The 17,319-nt window shown below is 38.1% G+C and overlaps 1 protein-coding gene across 1 annotated transcript in view; it reads right to left on the bottom strand.

Annotated features, from left to right (window-relative positions):
• SLC35F1 (solute carrier family 35 member F1) overlaps positions 1-17,319 on the bottom strand; it is a 101,796-nt gene that overhangs the window by 18,074 nt on the left and 66,403 nt on the right. The window contains exons 5-8 of the mRNA XM_027900645.1: positions 16,845-17,004; positions 11,356-11,512; positions 8,684-8,736; positions 3,380-3,534 (exon numbers count right to left, since the gene is read on the bottom strand). Of these exons, the coding sequence (XP_027756446.1) occupies positions 3,380-3,534; positions 8,684-8,736; positions 11,356-11,512; positions 16,845-17,004 (525 nt within the window). The remainder of the gene's footprint in view (positions 1-3,379; positions 3,535-8,683; positions 8,737-11,355; positions 11,513-16,844; positions 17,005-17,319) is intronic.

Here is a 17,319-nt window from a genome sequence, read left to right as displayed (position 1 = left end):
TAAAACATCAACATGGTGAGAATTTAAAAGAAAAGCATTGAAGATATGGACTCATATACTTATATGAGTGGGCAATATTCAGTCACCAAAGAGACCAAACATTTCCCTATCCACTGGAATATTTGGAATCAATTATTGATTACAGAACTAAAGAGACAGTTTTTATTTGGGTGATGCCCATTATTTTAAGAATGATGCATTACAATCTAGTCATCTGTCTCAAACTGATATATCACTACATTTTAACACCATAACACCTTGAACAATTAACACCTTGAATTACAAGTATATCACCCAGCTATGTCCAGTTAACATGCTGTATTTCTAGCTTCCATGGGCCTGGGAACCGTTCAATGCGTTATAAAGTTGTCTGCCTGTGGGGTAAGACTAGAGATGTAGTTGTTTATAAACTCACTGTCCTGCATGTAATGATGTTGCAGGTCTCTGTATTATATAAAAATGAAACACTAATGAATCAAAACACTTAAAAGACAATCTTATCCTCAGTTCGGTTTCAGAGGCTCTAAAGCCCAGTTAAACTCATTTCTTGCACTTTCCATGGATTTTCATAGATTTACTGTTATAGGTGCAATAAACCTGTCTGGTGATAAAAGTAGCAGCACAAGGAAAAATCATAACTGTTCCTTGAAAGCCTCATAAAATTATATTCTGCAAGGGGCACTAAAGCACTCAGTTGACCCTAGTTCAGCATAAAACCATTTGCTTCCCAGTGAAGTGGGGCTGTGCTCATTGGCCAGTGCAGCAATAAGCAGAAGGAGCTGCATATCTGGAAGAGATGTACAGCTGGGCAAGGAATGAAACAGCTTTTTAGAACCAGAAAACAAGCAAGTGTACACAGTCCTAGGAGAGGAATTAATTCAGAACATTTAATGCTAACATATTAGACTTCATTATTGAGTAGAAGTTGCTCATTTCACAGTTCTGCTTCCTCACATAAAAGGCTACCTGATAGCAAACCAGAAAGAAAAGGAGGAGGTCATCTAAATAAGGATAAAGACATGATAACTAAAAAAGAAACCAAATAACTAGGTGGACTTTTAAATTTAGATAATCTATGAATTTCTCCTGATTTCTTCTGCAGTGTAAGTTGGAAGGGTATGAAAGGAGACATTGACAGCTCAGGTTTCAGGTAAAGGCCTTTCCACAAAGTCCTGACAAAGGTCTTCTCCTTATTAACGCTTCAGCTGGGAAGAACAAAGGAGAGACGCATATGAGTTGTATGGATTGCAGGATGAATACAAATCACAAAAGAAGTGCAGTGATGAAAAAATGTAAATAAAGGTTTACTCTCTAAGAGGTAACAGGCTTCCTAGAGAAACAGAGACAAAAACATTGCACCAGATGCTGGACTTGAGCTGCAGGGACTGACTCAAGGAGGACAAAACAGATGAGGTGCAGAGAAGGGCTTGCTCTGATTAGTGAACTAGGGACTGAGAGACAATATGATTGCTCTCTATTGATGTACCAATGGACTAAAATGCTATGGAGATGGGCATTCCTCATGTTAATGGATACTCTTAGCAGAAAGAATGGACCAAAATCAGTCACAAGTAAATTTATGCTGGAAATAAGGTTTACAACTGTTGGAGAAATGATGTTCCAAAACAGTGTCCCAAGGACAGCAGTGGAAGTAAAAAATCTAAGTAGGTTTAAGTAAGAGGCTGATAAGAGTTTAGGAAGATGACATACATACATTAATCATAGGAGAATGAGATTTTCAGTTTTCTTATCAGATGAGTAAGGGGCAGAGGGAACCCCAGTTACTTTATATGTGGAACTCAACCAATTTATCAGGACACATGTTGAGATGATGCTTTCAACCAGAAAATCTTTCCATTTTGAGCCTTCTCCTCTTGAGCACCTTTTCAGTACAGGTCTTAAAGGGAGACCAAGGTGTCACTATGGTCGAGAGCTGACATGCACTTACTGTAGAAAGACAGGGGTCAAGAAGGTTGAAAATTCTGCCTTCCTGGCTCTGCTGATGTACCCAACAATTAGGCACAGGGAAGAACTGAAACCTTTTATGCACTTTTTGCCTTTCAAAAGTCTGAACTTCAAGTCTCTGTTTGCAAAATTGCCTTTTTTTGTTGGGTTCAAGCAATGCTGAGCACAGAGCTGTCTAATGTCTGCTGCCTTTTGAGTCTCTTCCTCTAACCAAGCTCGATTTTGTTAGTACACCAACACCACTGTTTTCAGAATTAAATTTGTCTATCTTTTGCTGTGCAACATCATAATTTTTCTTAGAAATAGTGGACTAAGACGACTAAATATACTTGTCTATGGGTATCAAATAATGCTATTCAAGGGAGATAACAACTTTCAGCTTATACATAATGTCAAACACTTTGGGTTTGAAGTGTGAGGCAGAAAGAGAAACTAAATCATCATGAGACAGAGCTGCAAAGCAGCAGACAACCTCTGCATTGTGTTTTTGGTCAACTTTTTGTTTCTATTCTTGCTTTTCTTCTCCCTGCAAAATTCTTGAAACTATAAAGCCAAAATAGAAGATAATAGTGAAAAACAATTTTGTGTTGGACTCCAAAGCTTTTAACCTTCACTGTCTCACTCAGATTCATTGAGTTACCATTAACATCACACAAGCTGATTTGAGTTTGTTAGATATTCAGAATTTTAAGATTTCTGTTTACCTACTTCTCTGGGCCCCAATTTCAGCTACCAAGTAATGTCCCTCATTTGAACAAATGATGGTACAAAGCAATCCCTTCCAGCACCCCAATGTTATTTTCCCATGATGAGCACTGTGGGGGGATCCTTGTGAATAATGAAATGCCATTCCTTGTAACTGAAGGTCAAATGGGTCCTGTACAACAGGTTGTTTTGAATACCAGAGGACCTGGGAGGTCAAAGTTTAACTTCAACACAAATCTGCTGCACTTTTTGCATTTATAATAACAGGCAAGCCATTGGTTTCCTGACAAGAAAGGTGTAATTTATGAACAATTTCGTTACAAATTCAGAATCATTATGAATGAAACAACCTTGTTCCCAGGCAAAAAAAATACCTATGGGAATTTTGGAAGAGTCCTTCTTTTTGTGCTGCCACCTTAGGTCTGTTCACAGTAGTTGATAAGTAAGATAAGTAAGTAGAAATTAATGACAGAATGGCTGATGAACAGGTAACTTGTAACAAAAAGACCAAATGAGACCTCTTCAAAAACCATAATCATAAAATAAAATTTGTTTTGGTGTGGAAAGACTGAAGTAGAAAAGTCAGCTGCACTTTTACTGCTTAGATCTAGCAAAGTTTGCAGGCTTCTTTTGTTTCCTTGCTTTGCATTGATGTTTCTTCGTGCATGCTGCTATTACCCAAATACACGTGTCATTTCCATTTCCATACCTTGTAGTGGAAGAGGAATAGTCCACAGAAGAGGCTGTACAGGTCGGCCGTGAGCAGGGAGAGATTGACAGCAGTAGCACTGGTTTTCTTTATGACCACTGGCATGAAGCTGTAGAGGCCAAACATACAGGCGCTAAAGCCAACATACAGCAAGCCTGCAGAAGGGAAACAAGAAGCAAAAGTGATCTTTCACAGCCTGCAGAAATTACCTGGGAAGGTCACTGGGAGGAAGAAAGTTGTGGTTTTTAGAAAAGAAAGAATAATGCTCTTTCAAAGAAACATTCAAATTAATAAGATAAACACATATAGAGAGTGAAAACCATATCAGCAGAGGACATGAGGTCCTTTGTGGTCTCCGTAACAGCAGTGTTGTTTTAAATTGGTGTCTTGTAGTAATAGTGACTACCCCGAGTCCAATATAAATTTGGACAAAATGATCCATTTAGACATACCAAATATAGTCTCTTAAGGAGCTGAATGCCCTCAACTCTGAATTCAGCTGAGTTGGATGGAGCACACAGTATTTTCTGGGAATGAACCCAAAAACTGAATGCAAAATTATTTGCAGAAGAGTTAATGAGCAAATGGATGAATGCATAAGGGTTATGGTTATTGTCAGAGGTCTTAGTCCTATTTTGCCACCAGAACTGACTCACCACTTCATAGTTTTGCATCTCTGTTCCTCTACCACTTTTTGACTGGTTTCCTTCATAAAAATTTCCAGAGCTGAGACTCTTTCCTGCTACATTTTTATGAAGTGCCTCACACAAATTAGATAGTTAGACACTAATATAATAAAAATACATTACAGTAAAAATCTAAATTAATTAAAAAACCTAAATAACTTACTGGGAAAGAATTCATTGCTTCAGTTATTACTTGATAAATCCCAAGGCAAGTTAATCAATATGAAGTTAAAAAAACTAGCAAACACTTTATTTATCTGCTCTCATGCAAATGATATTTCTTAGGCTGCCATATGCTGCAGAATTCCCAGCTGATATGTACATGAGCCTAAATTTAGACCCATGCCAGCTCTTCAGAAGATGTTATTGACTAAAAGTTGTGAAAATCTGATTGCCAAAGTCCTGAAAGGGGCAAAAAAAAGCCCATATAATTTGTATCTGAATGGAGACCCACTTGGTTAAAAGTTCTTTAAAAAAAGCTACCTAAAGTACAAAATCAGCTGTGATAGTTTGACTCTCCTAGAAGCATCTAAACAGAAGTGTGCATTCAACTGAAACAAATACAGCAGTCATGAACTATCAGTGTCCATATTTGTTACGGCATGATAATGAATTTGTGTTTACATTCAGAATATGGAGAATCATGGTGACAACTTTACTAACAGGTAGCAAATTTCTAAGGTGTGTATTGTATAGTGGTAACAAACAGAATTAAGTCAGCGCTTGAAAGCTGCTTTATGTAAACTCTGCAACTCTTCTGTAGCAAGCAAATGATTGCATCAAATGGAGCATAGCTTTGGTCAGTGGGAAACTGTTTGCATACAGGAGCATTAAGTCAGCTTTTCTTCCAGGCACAAAAGCCATTCTGGACCTGAAGTCAGCATTGTCCAAGTACAGTCTGCAAATCACCAGCTGGTCCACCAAGCCTCCAGTACTCAGTCTGGATTTAATATGCATATCCAGGTCCTTTGCTGGCTTATACATGCAACTAACAGTATCATTTTATGGTACTGCCTTGATGTTCACATTATTTGACAGCCAACTACATGTACTTCACAGGCTTCTTTTCCAAAGGGCATTTAAGTTCCAGTAGAAAATTGCTTAAACTGCAGCTGTTCTATCAGATATAAAGTGGCCTTTCATTTACAGCTTAAAAATACATGTAATATCCACCAACTGGGTGGCATTTAGTGGTGACAATGAGCAAATTAGAAATAAGATCAATTTTCAGATACTGCCTCTTAGAGGACCAATTTTCAGACTAAAAATATGTTTTAAGTTAAAGGTTTGAAGCCTCAGCCTCCTTAGGTAGCCATGCAGTGCAAACAGGAGCCTTGGGAATACCTCTAATGTTGCAGTCCCAGGGCACTGGGAACTGTGTCTAACCAGGCACTGAGTCACTGGCACCAAGCACCTGGAAGGAAGCAAGCTGGTAAGTCAGGAGGTGCTTTTGTAATGATCTGCTTATCAGCCAATTTGTGTTAGACCCTTAAAAGCCTGTAATTTGTAACTGTCTTCTTTAGGGTGTGCTGGTGTTCTCCTCAACTGAAAGCACCTATGGGTGGGATTCATTACATCTAACTCTGGATGTATACTGAGGGCTGGTGGTCAGTGAAGAGACTGGGAAAATTTAGAGTGCAGACTGTTCAGCCTCTTCTAGACACCAAGAGTATGACTCGTATCATGCCTGTTTATTGTTCTGGATGGTAAAGGGAGTCTATATAACTAAACCTGACGTTTACATCCCAGGTATCTAAACCTGGTAGAAGGGATCCTGTCTCATCTGTCTGTGTTCACCCTGATGGGTAAAGTGAACAGTTTTGCCTGGTTGGGTGGGAATTTCTCATAACTGCCTGAACTTGGCACTCGGGATGACAGGATCATGGGCTGATTCAGGACAGATGGGAGCTCTGAGCTCTCCAGTTCAAAGCCTGATTAAACCAGGCTCAGTTGTAAGATGAGACCATGTTTCTCAGGATTTTGCCCAGCCTGAGCTTGAAGACTCTGAGGATGAAGACTCCAGAGCCCCTCTGGATAACCTGCTCTGCTGCCTGCCTGTCCTCAACGTGAAGAAGATTTTCTTTTTATCCAGTCTGAATCTCTCATTTCAGCTTCTGTCTGTTGTCTCTCCTCCTCCTGCCATGCACCACTGTGAAGACCTTGGCTCTGTTCTTTTGATAACCTCCTTGCAGGTAACTTCTCTTCCACAGGCCAAACAAGCCACAGTCCCTGAGTGTTTCTCTGTGTCTCTCAAGACTAGGTATCTTCACACAAATGGGCAGGATCTGCCCCCAGGAACTATTCTAAAATAGCTGAAGCATCACCAAGGCTAAAGTGCCTTGAGAACTCGGGTCTAGTTCCTGAGCATGCTGGTTGAATGTTGCAGGAGTGTTGTCTTTGTGTTTTCACTCCCAAAGCAATGATTTAATTGGTACGAAATGGAATCTGTTATGATTTTTCACACTGTCTTGGAATAAAGACTATTCAGAAATATTCAAACCCTCTGTAACAAAGGGCACTTCCTTGGAGATTCAAACTGGCTTTTCTCTTGAATAAAACTGATGTGAGTTTATTTGTTACTATTTCATCTATCACTACAAAACATGTCATGGTCTCATATGAAACCACTCAGTCAGAACAGTATAATCATTCTCCTTTCACTCAGGTTGTCAGCAAGTATTAATACTTAAACCCTCAAGGATTTAAACAGAGCTACACTGAATCATAATTTTCCAAAATTAAAACCAGGAGGACCACAGCCTGCTTTAAACATGATAGATGTAACAGATTCGCTTTAGATCTTTTTATTCAAAAATCATTTGCATTAGTTGAAAGGTAGCTCATCCATTCTTAAAAGCACAATTACAGCAGATGGCAACAGGCCACCTTGAGTTATTTATTAGGTTGCCTGCTGTGACTTTATCACCACCATTCAGTAGGCTGATGATTTAACTCTGCTGGACTGCAGGTTTGAGTCTGTCGCAGTGGATAACTACTCAGGACAAGGCTGTGAACTCCCTGACACAGATTTTGTCAATCACTACTTGACAACCTTATATCACTGCCAATGCACTGGAGAGTACACTGAGTGCAGGGGAAGCCAGGGAATAACACAGAACTACACAGAACTGTCACTATTTAATCCAGCATTTCTAATTATTGCTCTAACAAAACAAGTACATACCTATGATGCTTTTGCTAAGATGATCTCAGCCTTATGAAGCATAAGGACTCTTCAGATTTAGTGAGTAACTTTCAGTGACATTTTAACGGCATCACAGATGAAGTAAGACCTTATTTTAACAGCACATTTCACTGATATTGAGTTAGAACAGAACTCTCCTGGAAGTATATATGACATTTACATGGATAGTAGATTAATTCACTGTGACCACTGCTAATTCCATGAGTACCAGATTAATTATATCCCTGAGCTCCTGATCATGAAATATAAACAAACACTGATGCAATTATGCTAATTATTTCAGATTAAAGAAGGCCAATACACTAAAAGTACACAGTTGAGTATGTTTCTCCATGGATACTTTAAAATGATTTGTCACTTAGGATTATGATGATGAGAGGAAATTGTGAACTAAGTTTGAAGAAAACAACTGTGTTCCATAACTTGTATCCCCTCTTTTCAGGGATTTCCCACATAATCGTTGCTTTTGCGCTCTTCTGTCATTTTGAAGTTTAGTCTGAAACTAGGTAAAATAAGATACTGTCAGTGGATTGCCAAAGCTTGAATATCCTGTTATCAGTCAGCTCTGTAGTACTACTATTCTTTTATTTCTTCTATTGTTCATAAATAGTGAAAGAGTGATTACAGGTACTCTCCTACATATTGCTTTGCTTTTAAAGCAAATAATTCATTGGACTAATTAGAAGGGAGTCTTAGATCATAAACTCAGCTTCCAAACGGCAACGGGAAAATGCAATCCACCGCTTAGCAGAACACCGTAACAGCTTCATTGGGCACAACACTCTCTAAACTTGTCTAAAGGACACATCAGCTATATTCCACAAAGACTATCTGGAAAGCAATTAACCATTGCCATACAGAAATGTTGCCTTGGAAATAAGTTTATGAGGCTATAATATGCACTGAGAGTACATTTTAGGGTTTTTTTGGGTTTTTTTTTTTTTTTTTTTTTTTTTTTTTTTTTTTTTTTTTTTTTTTTTTTTTTTTTTTTTTTTTTTTTTTTTTTTTTTTTTTTTTTTTTTTTTTTTTTTTTTTTTTGGTTGGGTTCCATTTTCTTCCTTTGGCATTCATTGAAAAGGTTTGGCTCTTACTGACTACCTCATTTATTTATCCCAGTGTTGCATTGAATCTTAGAACTGGAACCCCATTATTGTTTTATTTCATGACTGTCTGAATAATTATCTTATAGCGTTCATATGCTTAACCTAATAGTGCAAGGAAGGCATAACGCAGCAACAGAAGGACGGATCATTCAAGAACAGTCATGAGGTATGTGGTTCAACCTCTGGCAGTAACTGGTGGAGAAGTCACAAACACTGGCTCCTCTGAAACTTCATGCCTGCCTCCCCAAACACTGGTTGGCTCCACGCTTCCTTCAGTAACTATCTTCAATGAGGTAAAGTGTTTTCTTACCTATTTGCCAATCCCAGGGAACTTTCAACAGCTCCTTGTGTTCCATGATTGCACTGAAAGAAAAGAGAAGGCAAAATTTGATGGAAGAAGAGCAGAAGTTAAATTACTTCCACTCATTCAATTCAAATGCTGGACAAAACAACATAAATAACCTTATAACAAAAAGTCTCTGTAAGAACCAAATGCAATCAGACTTTGCTAATCCACTCTGGCATTATCCTTGAGCGTGTGTATTTGAAAGATCTTCAGGACAGTGATCAGATGTGATAGCATACAATTTCCACTGGTTTTTTTTTGCAGCTCTAGATATACCTGCTTTATGTGCCTATGCCCATAAATGTTCAATCCTCTTGTAATCTTCTGGCTTAATATTCTGAAAGCTTTTAAACTTTAATGATTAATAATGTATCTATCTGAGTTATTCACACTTTGGAGCAGCTCTGCAGTGTAAAATAAATAGATATCACTGGCTTTGGGAATCATGCTGTAATTTGTTACACCCTGAAAGAAACCGAATAGTCACAGCAATGAAAGTCAGGAAACAAAGCAAGGGATGGGCAAACCTGCAAAAGTCCACTTTTAATATCTTGTAAATCTTGTATTGTACATTAAAATCAAAATCGCAGATCCATAAAATTCTAATGTGGCAACAAGTCAGCTCTTCCCAATCCAGGCAAACAGACCCTCGGAGTTAAGACATCTCACAAGCTAGGTCTTCACTCAGGTAACCATTTTCTCTGATCTGTGATTTCCAGATAAATCCTACTGTGCAGGACTCTGCTGGTCTGGACACTATTTTAAGCAAGTATAAAACATGGAATTACACAGATTGAAAAACAAAGTACCTAGTACAAAAGGTGGCATGTGGAAGACCAAGCCTAATAGTAAAACTGCAGGAACTCAGCACCTTCCAGATTAATCTAGTCCAGAGACTTGCATCCCGGAAATTCTAATTTGCTTGCTGCTGATATGTACACTGGGTACAGAATAATAATACTATTTTGTCTGCAAAAGAACTAAATTATAAGTGTCTTTGCATGCATAAGACATATGTCACTTTTATCAGCAATTCCTGAAGAATATAATGAAAACAATCTGCAATGTCTCTTGGTCTGGCAAACAAACTTTGATATATCTTAAATGTTAGAACATTGATTTCATACTATTGCTTATTCAATACAAAAGAAGTATAAAACAATATGTTATGGCTTGTGATTCATTGTCATCTGTGAAACAAAGAGGGGTAAGAGCAACTTTGCCAGAAGTGGCCATTTAGTGATGCCAGAGGCACTGAAGAATTGGAATGACAATGACCTTTGAAAGGTTGTGGTGACTGAAGGAGGTCCCTGATGACTGAAAAGAGACAAATGCAACATCCATTTTAAAACAGCAAAAACTATAGTCTGGTCAGCCTTGTGTTAACCTTTGGGAAGATTATGGAGCAAATGTTCCCAGAAGCCAGTCACAGAAAATGAAGAAGACACCACTGAAAACAGCCAGCACAGACTTCTCAAAAGCAAATCGTACCTGACCAAACTAACAACCTTCTATTATGACTATTGTGACTAACTGCTTGGGTCAACAGGGAGTAATGGCACTATGATTAAATTCAGGAATACGAGACATGTACATGACAGTTTACACACACAGAGCAAGACAAGGGCACTGCTTTGATGCCCTCAGAATCAGTTAGTATCTACTTATCACAAACACATAAAAGAATGCTTTAGCCAAAGGTGTTAGACACATTTAAGTGCTCTTACATGCTATATTTTTAAAAAGGGAACTGTTTGTATGGCAGTTAGTTAATATAAATAATTTCAAGACACTTGTTTAGATCTCACATAAATATATTAAGCTTTCTAGCTAATGAAATGGAAGTAATTAGGTGGGAATTGATGGGTCATTTTTTTCAATCTGCCTCTGCTCTTAGAAGCTGAGTAGCTCAGAGGTGTAGGGAAGAAATTTACTTTGGACTAGTAATCAAAAGTCATCTGTGTGACAAGCACAGCTGACACATCTGCATAAAACGCAGCAATCTTGCATGGTTACTTTTACATGAGTCACAGTACTGCAACACTGGAAGCCATCTCCAAATATTTAACTTGTAGGTGAGATGCTCATTAGGTGCATGTGGATACAGACAAGGCTCAGTAGATCCATGCAACAATTACCTGACTACTAAATATTTTGAAGAGGCCAATTTCTTAAAGGCTTTTTTTGTTTCCTTCTGTATCATATTGTAGTTACACAGAATGAGCCAACAACTAAAATACCTTCAGGTATATGTTCTCAACCTGTTTAGAAATCTAAGCGACTTTTAAAAAATACAAAACAGAACCAGAGGAGGCCGTAGATTTTGTTATTTTGTTATTGATCAGATCAACACATGAAGTATCTGCTTGTCTTCCAGCAGCAAGATGGTAGGATGTGTCTTCTCCCTCCCCAAGTGATTTCTAAAGGTCACCAGTCCCTTAATTATTCAGATGCAAGTTTGTGTTATTATTCAAATCTACTGATTTGAAATATGAAAACCAATGCAAATTCCAGAATTAGGGGACACCTGCTCCCCACAGGAAATGGCTACCTTTGAAGAGGTGGTTAGAGTACCTCAGTGGAGGCCACAGCTGCACTTATTTGAATGATCTTGGAGCTCAAACCTGCTCACTTACAGCTGAATTCCACTGAAGAAGGAGCCAAAGAGTCCGATCATTCCCAGGAATTCCACTCGACTCAGATTTCGGACAATATACTCCTCACAGACGTTGGAGATGCCGTATAGCGTTGCTCCACCCAGTACTAAGAGATCCCCTATCAGTTTATTTTCACCTAGGGATAAACAGGAAAAGTCAGAAACTTAAAACAACAATCTCTTGACTAAAACCATTGCAAGTTCTTCCCTACAGATTTCAACCCTCAGTCACTAAGTAGTCCACATCTGGGTTAATAAACCGAATGCAAATATTCTGTCATTTTAATGGTTTTCATCTAACACACCAGCAAATCTAACAGAGGCAAAGGGAGGGTGTATTCCTTGATGTAGAAAAAGAATCAAAAAATCCTGAAAAGTTTGCTAAAAATATAGATACCAAGTGGCACTCTTTAGAGACTAATCCTTTTTTACTTTATTATGATGCCCATATTTTTTTCAGATAGAATGTGACTCAGCTCTACAGAGCAGTTTGCATCTCATCTTGAAATCTAACCAGACTAAAACATGTCCAGTACTTAGATGTGAGGCCAAATGAGAAATTCTGTGTACCTGTGAAATGAGTGAAGAAATTATTACAACCCCAATATTGACCTCATTCTCACATGAAGCTGTTTGACAAGAAAGGGAGGAGGAAGGATGGGGTGTAGACAGGGTGATGATAATGACAGATTTTTAAAAGAGGTTCAATTAACATACAGTACCTAATGCATGCAATGAAACACCAAGATGTATTTTCAGTACCTCCAGGTTTATACTTTTTTATCAAAGACTGTTTGAAATCTTTTTAAGTCTTGGAAACTTTTATTATTGGGTGTTGGAGAGAGCTGCAGGGAGATTTGATCAAGTTCCAGCTTGAAAACTCAGGCCCTGGCTTTGCAAACCGATGCATGCCATTCCCTCTGCACATATGGCTTGTTAAATGATTTCTACAAGAGCTACAGCTTCACAAAACTGTCAGATATTGCTGCTGAACCATATTCTGAAAGCCTGGACATAATGGAATTTTCTTTGAAAAGGTTCAGTAGAAATGTTGAAGTACTAAACTAACTGTATTTTTTTTTAAGAAACCTTGATTTCTTTTAAAATATCTTGATTTATTTTTTGTGTTCCTGACTTTTTAAGTTTTATTATTGTTGATTTGTAAAACGTACATTGCAGTAACTAAAACTGGAAGATAATAATTTGATAGGTTCAAATTATCTTTTCAATGTTTTTCTTTAAGGACTTCTTTTCAGCCTCCAGTTTTCAGGGCTGAAATTTCTATTGAAAAGACATTTATGACAATAAAAATGGTCATATGAGGACAGACCAAGGGTTCATGAATCCAGTATCCTATCTCCAACACTGCCTATAAGCACCAGAAAAGTATAAGTCATTTAGGAACAAAGAAGAATGGAATAAAGTTTAAAATATTCCAAGTAATACTCTTTTAGTCTCCAGCATTTTTCAGTTGATGAGATGTGGCTTCTGTGTATTTAGCAAACATTACTAAATTTCTCTTTCACACACTCATTCAGCCTCTCAATTTCTCTTTTGCATGTTCCTTGACTGACAGCATGCTTAGAATCTTTTAAAGATCTGGTTGGCTTTTTGTTTGTTTTGCTTTGTTTTGTTTTTGCTTATTTTATTTTTAGCTTTCTTTTGCTATCAGTCACAGAAGATGCTCTCAGTTTCAAATAAGCATCAGCACTTTATAAAACCTCTTCATACCTGATGCACTTCATATTTCACATGGCTGCAGTGGTTCCTCACTGAGCTCACTGATTTGGTGTTTGTTATAGCTACTCACTGACACTTCAGGGAAGTATTGCTGAAAAAGCTTTTGACCTTAGAGCTCGGTTGTGGTGAACTGCTGAGACAAAAATATCATCCTTTTGCATCTGTGAACCAGAGGCAGCTCAGAGGTTGAGCGTTTTCACATGGATGGGATGGCCTCACATTGTGATGGCTCTCCCCAAAGTGTACTCATGCTGAGAGTGAGCTTCAACCTTCAGGGCTTTCCCAGAAGAGGGAGCCAAGATCAGTTCAGAGCACTAGTCTCTGGCACTGGAAACTCCTCTGGTATACTCAGCAACACAGGAGGGCTGAGGAGAGCTTAAATCAACAGGGAAGCACAGAGGGACTTTTATCAGCCAGTTCTCAGTAGATCAGGCATTTTCTGAGATGGAAGTTGCATGAGACCATCAAACTTAATAGATCTTGAGGGATTCTTCTTTTATTTGTGTAAAATCCATATATTTATGGATAAGAAGTATTATCTATTAAGAAGTACTTCATGTTTTTAATGGTGGTGCTGGATACCTCAAAATACTGTACTGGTCATCCCATAAGTTTATGACTGTAGGAAATATTTAAGAATTACTCTGTATTGACCCTCTCCATACTGCTGAAGACTTCATATACATTTACAGTTATTTACATATTCTGTTTCCTTCTTGCTTTTTCTGAGAGATGGAAGGTCCTGGTCTGCCTACAGTGTCTTCATCCTGAAGCCATTTTGTGCCCTTGAATGGCTTTCTCACCTTTCTCCATTGCTTATATAGGCTTATTTTCTGCTTATTTCTTTTTGAGATGCAGTGACTAGAGTAATACATGGCACTCAAGAGGTTAGTGCATCAAAACTTCATATACTGGAATAAAAATGTTGTATATTATAATAGTGCTTTCTTTCCTAGCAATTACTAGCCTCCTGGTTGTCAAATGCCTTTTCTTTGCTTCCTTGAGAGGCCGAGACTTTGGAACTTTCCCCCAAGACTGAAATATCCCTATAGATATATTTTCATGAAGGTAAACTCCTTGTGCATCTACTGGTTTCCTTACTGAGGAAATATATATCAACAGACAAGAGGCATTCTAAAGACTTTTAGGTTAATAAAGTTGTATTTGACCAATTTAATGGTGTAAGTCATTCTTCAGAAGAAACACAAGGAATAGCCTGATAAAACAAGATTTGCATTAATCATTGTAGCATATTTTATGTTCTCTGGAAGCAGAAATCATATAGTTCAGAGATGATTTAATGTTTTGGGAATTAGTTATAGCACTCCAGTGTTACACATATAATTTAAATATGAACTCTGTTCTGACATGATTTCTTTTCACACTCTCACTAGGTTTCTGTCACATGTTTAACCCCTGTCATTAAGAGGTGTTTCTCTTTGCTTTTGTTTGCAATTACTGATGATTATAATATCTAAAAACAGTCTCAATGTGCCCCATTTTAGACTGAACATACACTCATATACATATTAACAGAACTGATGTGACAATTTTTCAGAGACTGTGGTAAGCTAAAGTTGTGAAGTGCTTTGAAAAATCTGGACAAAACATTTAGACCTCTGTGGTTTAGATCCCTTGTGTATTACAGGAGCACAGGTATCAAGGTAACCCATCAGTATCAGTTCAGAAAAGTGTTATTTTATGGTATACTTGGCATGTACGGTGATAGAGCACTAAGTATGTGATAATAATTGCTTTTCCCATTGAGTAATTGCAAAGCATCAGCCAGGATACAAGAAAAAAGAGGTAAACTCCCATATATTTATTGAGAATTGAAAGCATGTGTGCACATTATATCTAATTCCTGCAGATATTTTGGAAAATAACTGCTAATCTCTCAGTAGTGCATTTTAAATTCATGGTCCCTTACTGTAAGAATTGGTAGGCCAAATTGCCAATTGCCTTATGCAGTAGGTGCCCAGCAGAGCCTTATGGCTCTTCTAATACAGTAAGTAGTGTGGTCAACAAGGACACACAGGTGTCAACAGATCTTGTCCCCTATAATGTAAACAGAGACGTTTACTGAAGACTATTAAAGCACCACTGTTTTTGATTCCTTCTTTTCTTTAGTTTACCCAGTCCTAGAAAATATCCTATAAATGGTGTAGAACTCCTTAATGAAGATTTTCAATAATTTTCTTCTTTTCCACCAAAGTTGCTTTTTATTTGTACAATTTTAATGTGTAGTTTTAGCCTTTCAGAGAAATTTAACCAGACAATCTGTTTTACTCTGTTAAAGGTAACATCAATAATAGCGTCATTATGCCACTAAAAAAAAAAAAAAAAGCTGCAGGGTCTCTTGGCAGCAATAAGCATGGACACAGTCCTCCATGTTTAGTCCAAATTAAAAGGCAATAATGCATGTTAGCAGCTTTTTCTGGACAAATTTACCTAACAGCTATACCCAATAATGAATATACCTTTAATAATGAATATGGCAAATGATATCTAATTATTGCAGTTGGATGGCAAAGTGTCGGTGTTCTTCAATCTGTTCCTTGTCTGCTGAGGTCAATTGCCCCACATGCTCCTGCTGCATCCACAACTCACCTGCTCTAGCATGTTACTCTCTAGATTACTGGGACCCAGGATGCTTTCTTCTGGAACCCAGGGTTAAAACCTAAAACCCTCTGAAATCAGTCATCCCCAATACAGCCTGGGCTGGCCAAGTAAATAGTATGGAGTATATTCTTTCCTTTTTAGCTGGGACAGGACTATTTCTAGATGACACCAATGAATTAAAGGTCTTCATTGAGAGTAAAGTACAGGAATAAAAGGGGGCAAGGAGAAGCAGTGAGTATTGTCACACACTTTGTTGTTTTATTTAGTAGCATCCTGGCAAATGCAGTTCTTACAGCACTTGCATTTGTATTCAGAAAGCTGAGTCAAGAATTTTAAATCCCTGTGTATTATGCTCAGCTCACAATTCAGTGCTTTTAATTAAGAATGAAAACTGTGCCTAATTGACAATCTTTGAAAAGAATTTCCAGCCTTCCCACATCATTTGGGTTGGCACTAGAGAAATCAATGTGACAGGGGAAGTTGATCAATGAAATCTAACTCTGTCTAGTCTGCATTAATAGCTACACACACGTTATTCATATGATGCCACACACAAAAAAAGAACATTTTACACACAAGAAGATTTCAACAAAGATTCAGGCAAATCCTAAATTTTACTCTGAGACTGCATGCAAAATGCAACTGGTAGTATGTAAGAGTGCCTTTTAGTACCTATCCAGTGACCCCACCTCTGTAGAAAAAAGCAAGTAAAGTTGAGAAGAGCACACAGTGGATGTGAGAGATGCTTATGACTCAGAGATGTAGCCAGTTTGGAAAGGAAGCAACTGAAGTTTGCAGTTAAACAACTAAGCCAAAAGAGAATGAAACGACAAATATTTAGCTTGTCCTGCCCATTTGCCCAGAGGGTGACCTGTGTTGCAGGGTCCATAAAGTCTGTTTGCAGCCGTGATGACTTGTAAGTGTTGACTCATTTTTGCTCTCTGTCCCTTCTGACAGAGGCAACTTTGAACGGTGCAGTGCTTTGGATATGTGAAGGCACAAGGTTTCTTGCCAAATTTCCTCTCTTTTTGACCCCAATCTGACACATTTTGGTCGATGTTTTCTCTGGGCAGACCTTGACCATACAGCCCATCCATCCTTACTTACCTGCTCCTTGCTGTCTCCCAACGAGGACATCTGCTCCTGCCATGCAGCCCATGCCCAGAATGCAGACCACAATCCCAATGAAATGCACTGCTTTGTATCGTACCAGTAAGAAGAACCAGGAGAGAAGTATCACCACTGGGATGACAAAGCAGTCTAGGAGCTGTCACGAAAGAGAGAAAAAAAATCAACAAATCAATCTGCAAATACTTTGCCCTAAAATAATAGGATAGATTTCAGCAGAGGGAAGTGAGGAAAGCAGCATTATTTAGTTTGTAATAGCACTTTCTACAAACAGAAAGTGTATTCAAGTGGTTATGTCATCCATCAGGCAGAGGATAAGACAGTTCACAACTCCTCCATGAATTCAGGAGAGCTGCTGCTCTATGATAAGGCTCAAAAGCACCACCTTGCTCTTTGGTTCAGATGCATATTCCAAATCCATGGGAAGAAAACCTGGTCTAAAAGAGAGCCACAC

This window comes from Empidonax traillii, unplaced genomic scaffold (assembly GCF_003031625.1).
Source record: "Empidonax traillii isolate 1590-97213 ecotype Southwest subspecies unplaced genomic scaffold, ASM303162v1 scaffold744:size612752, whole genome shotgun sequence".
In the NCBI taxonomy this organism is placed as follows: domain Eukaryota; kingdom Metazoa; phylum Chordata; class Aves; order Passeriformes; family Tyrannidae; genus Empidonax; species Empidonax traillii.
The sequence above is the reverse complement of the archived record's forward strand: the minus strand, read 5'-3'. Positions and strand labels throughout refer to the sequence as shown.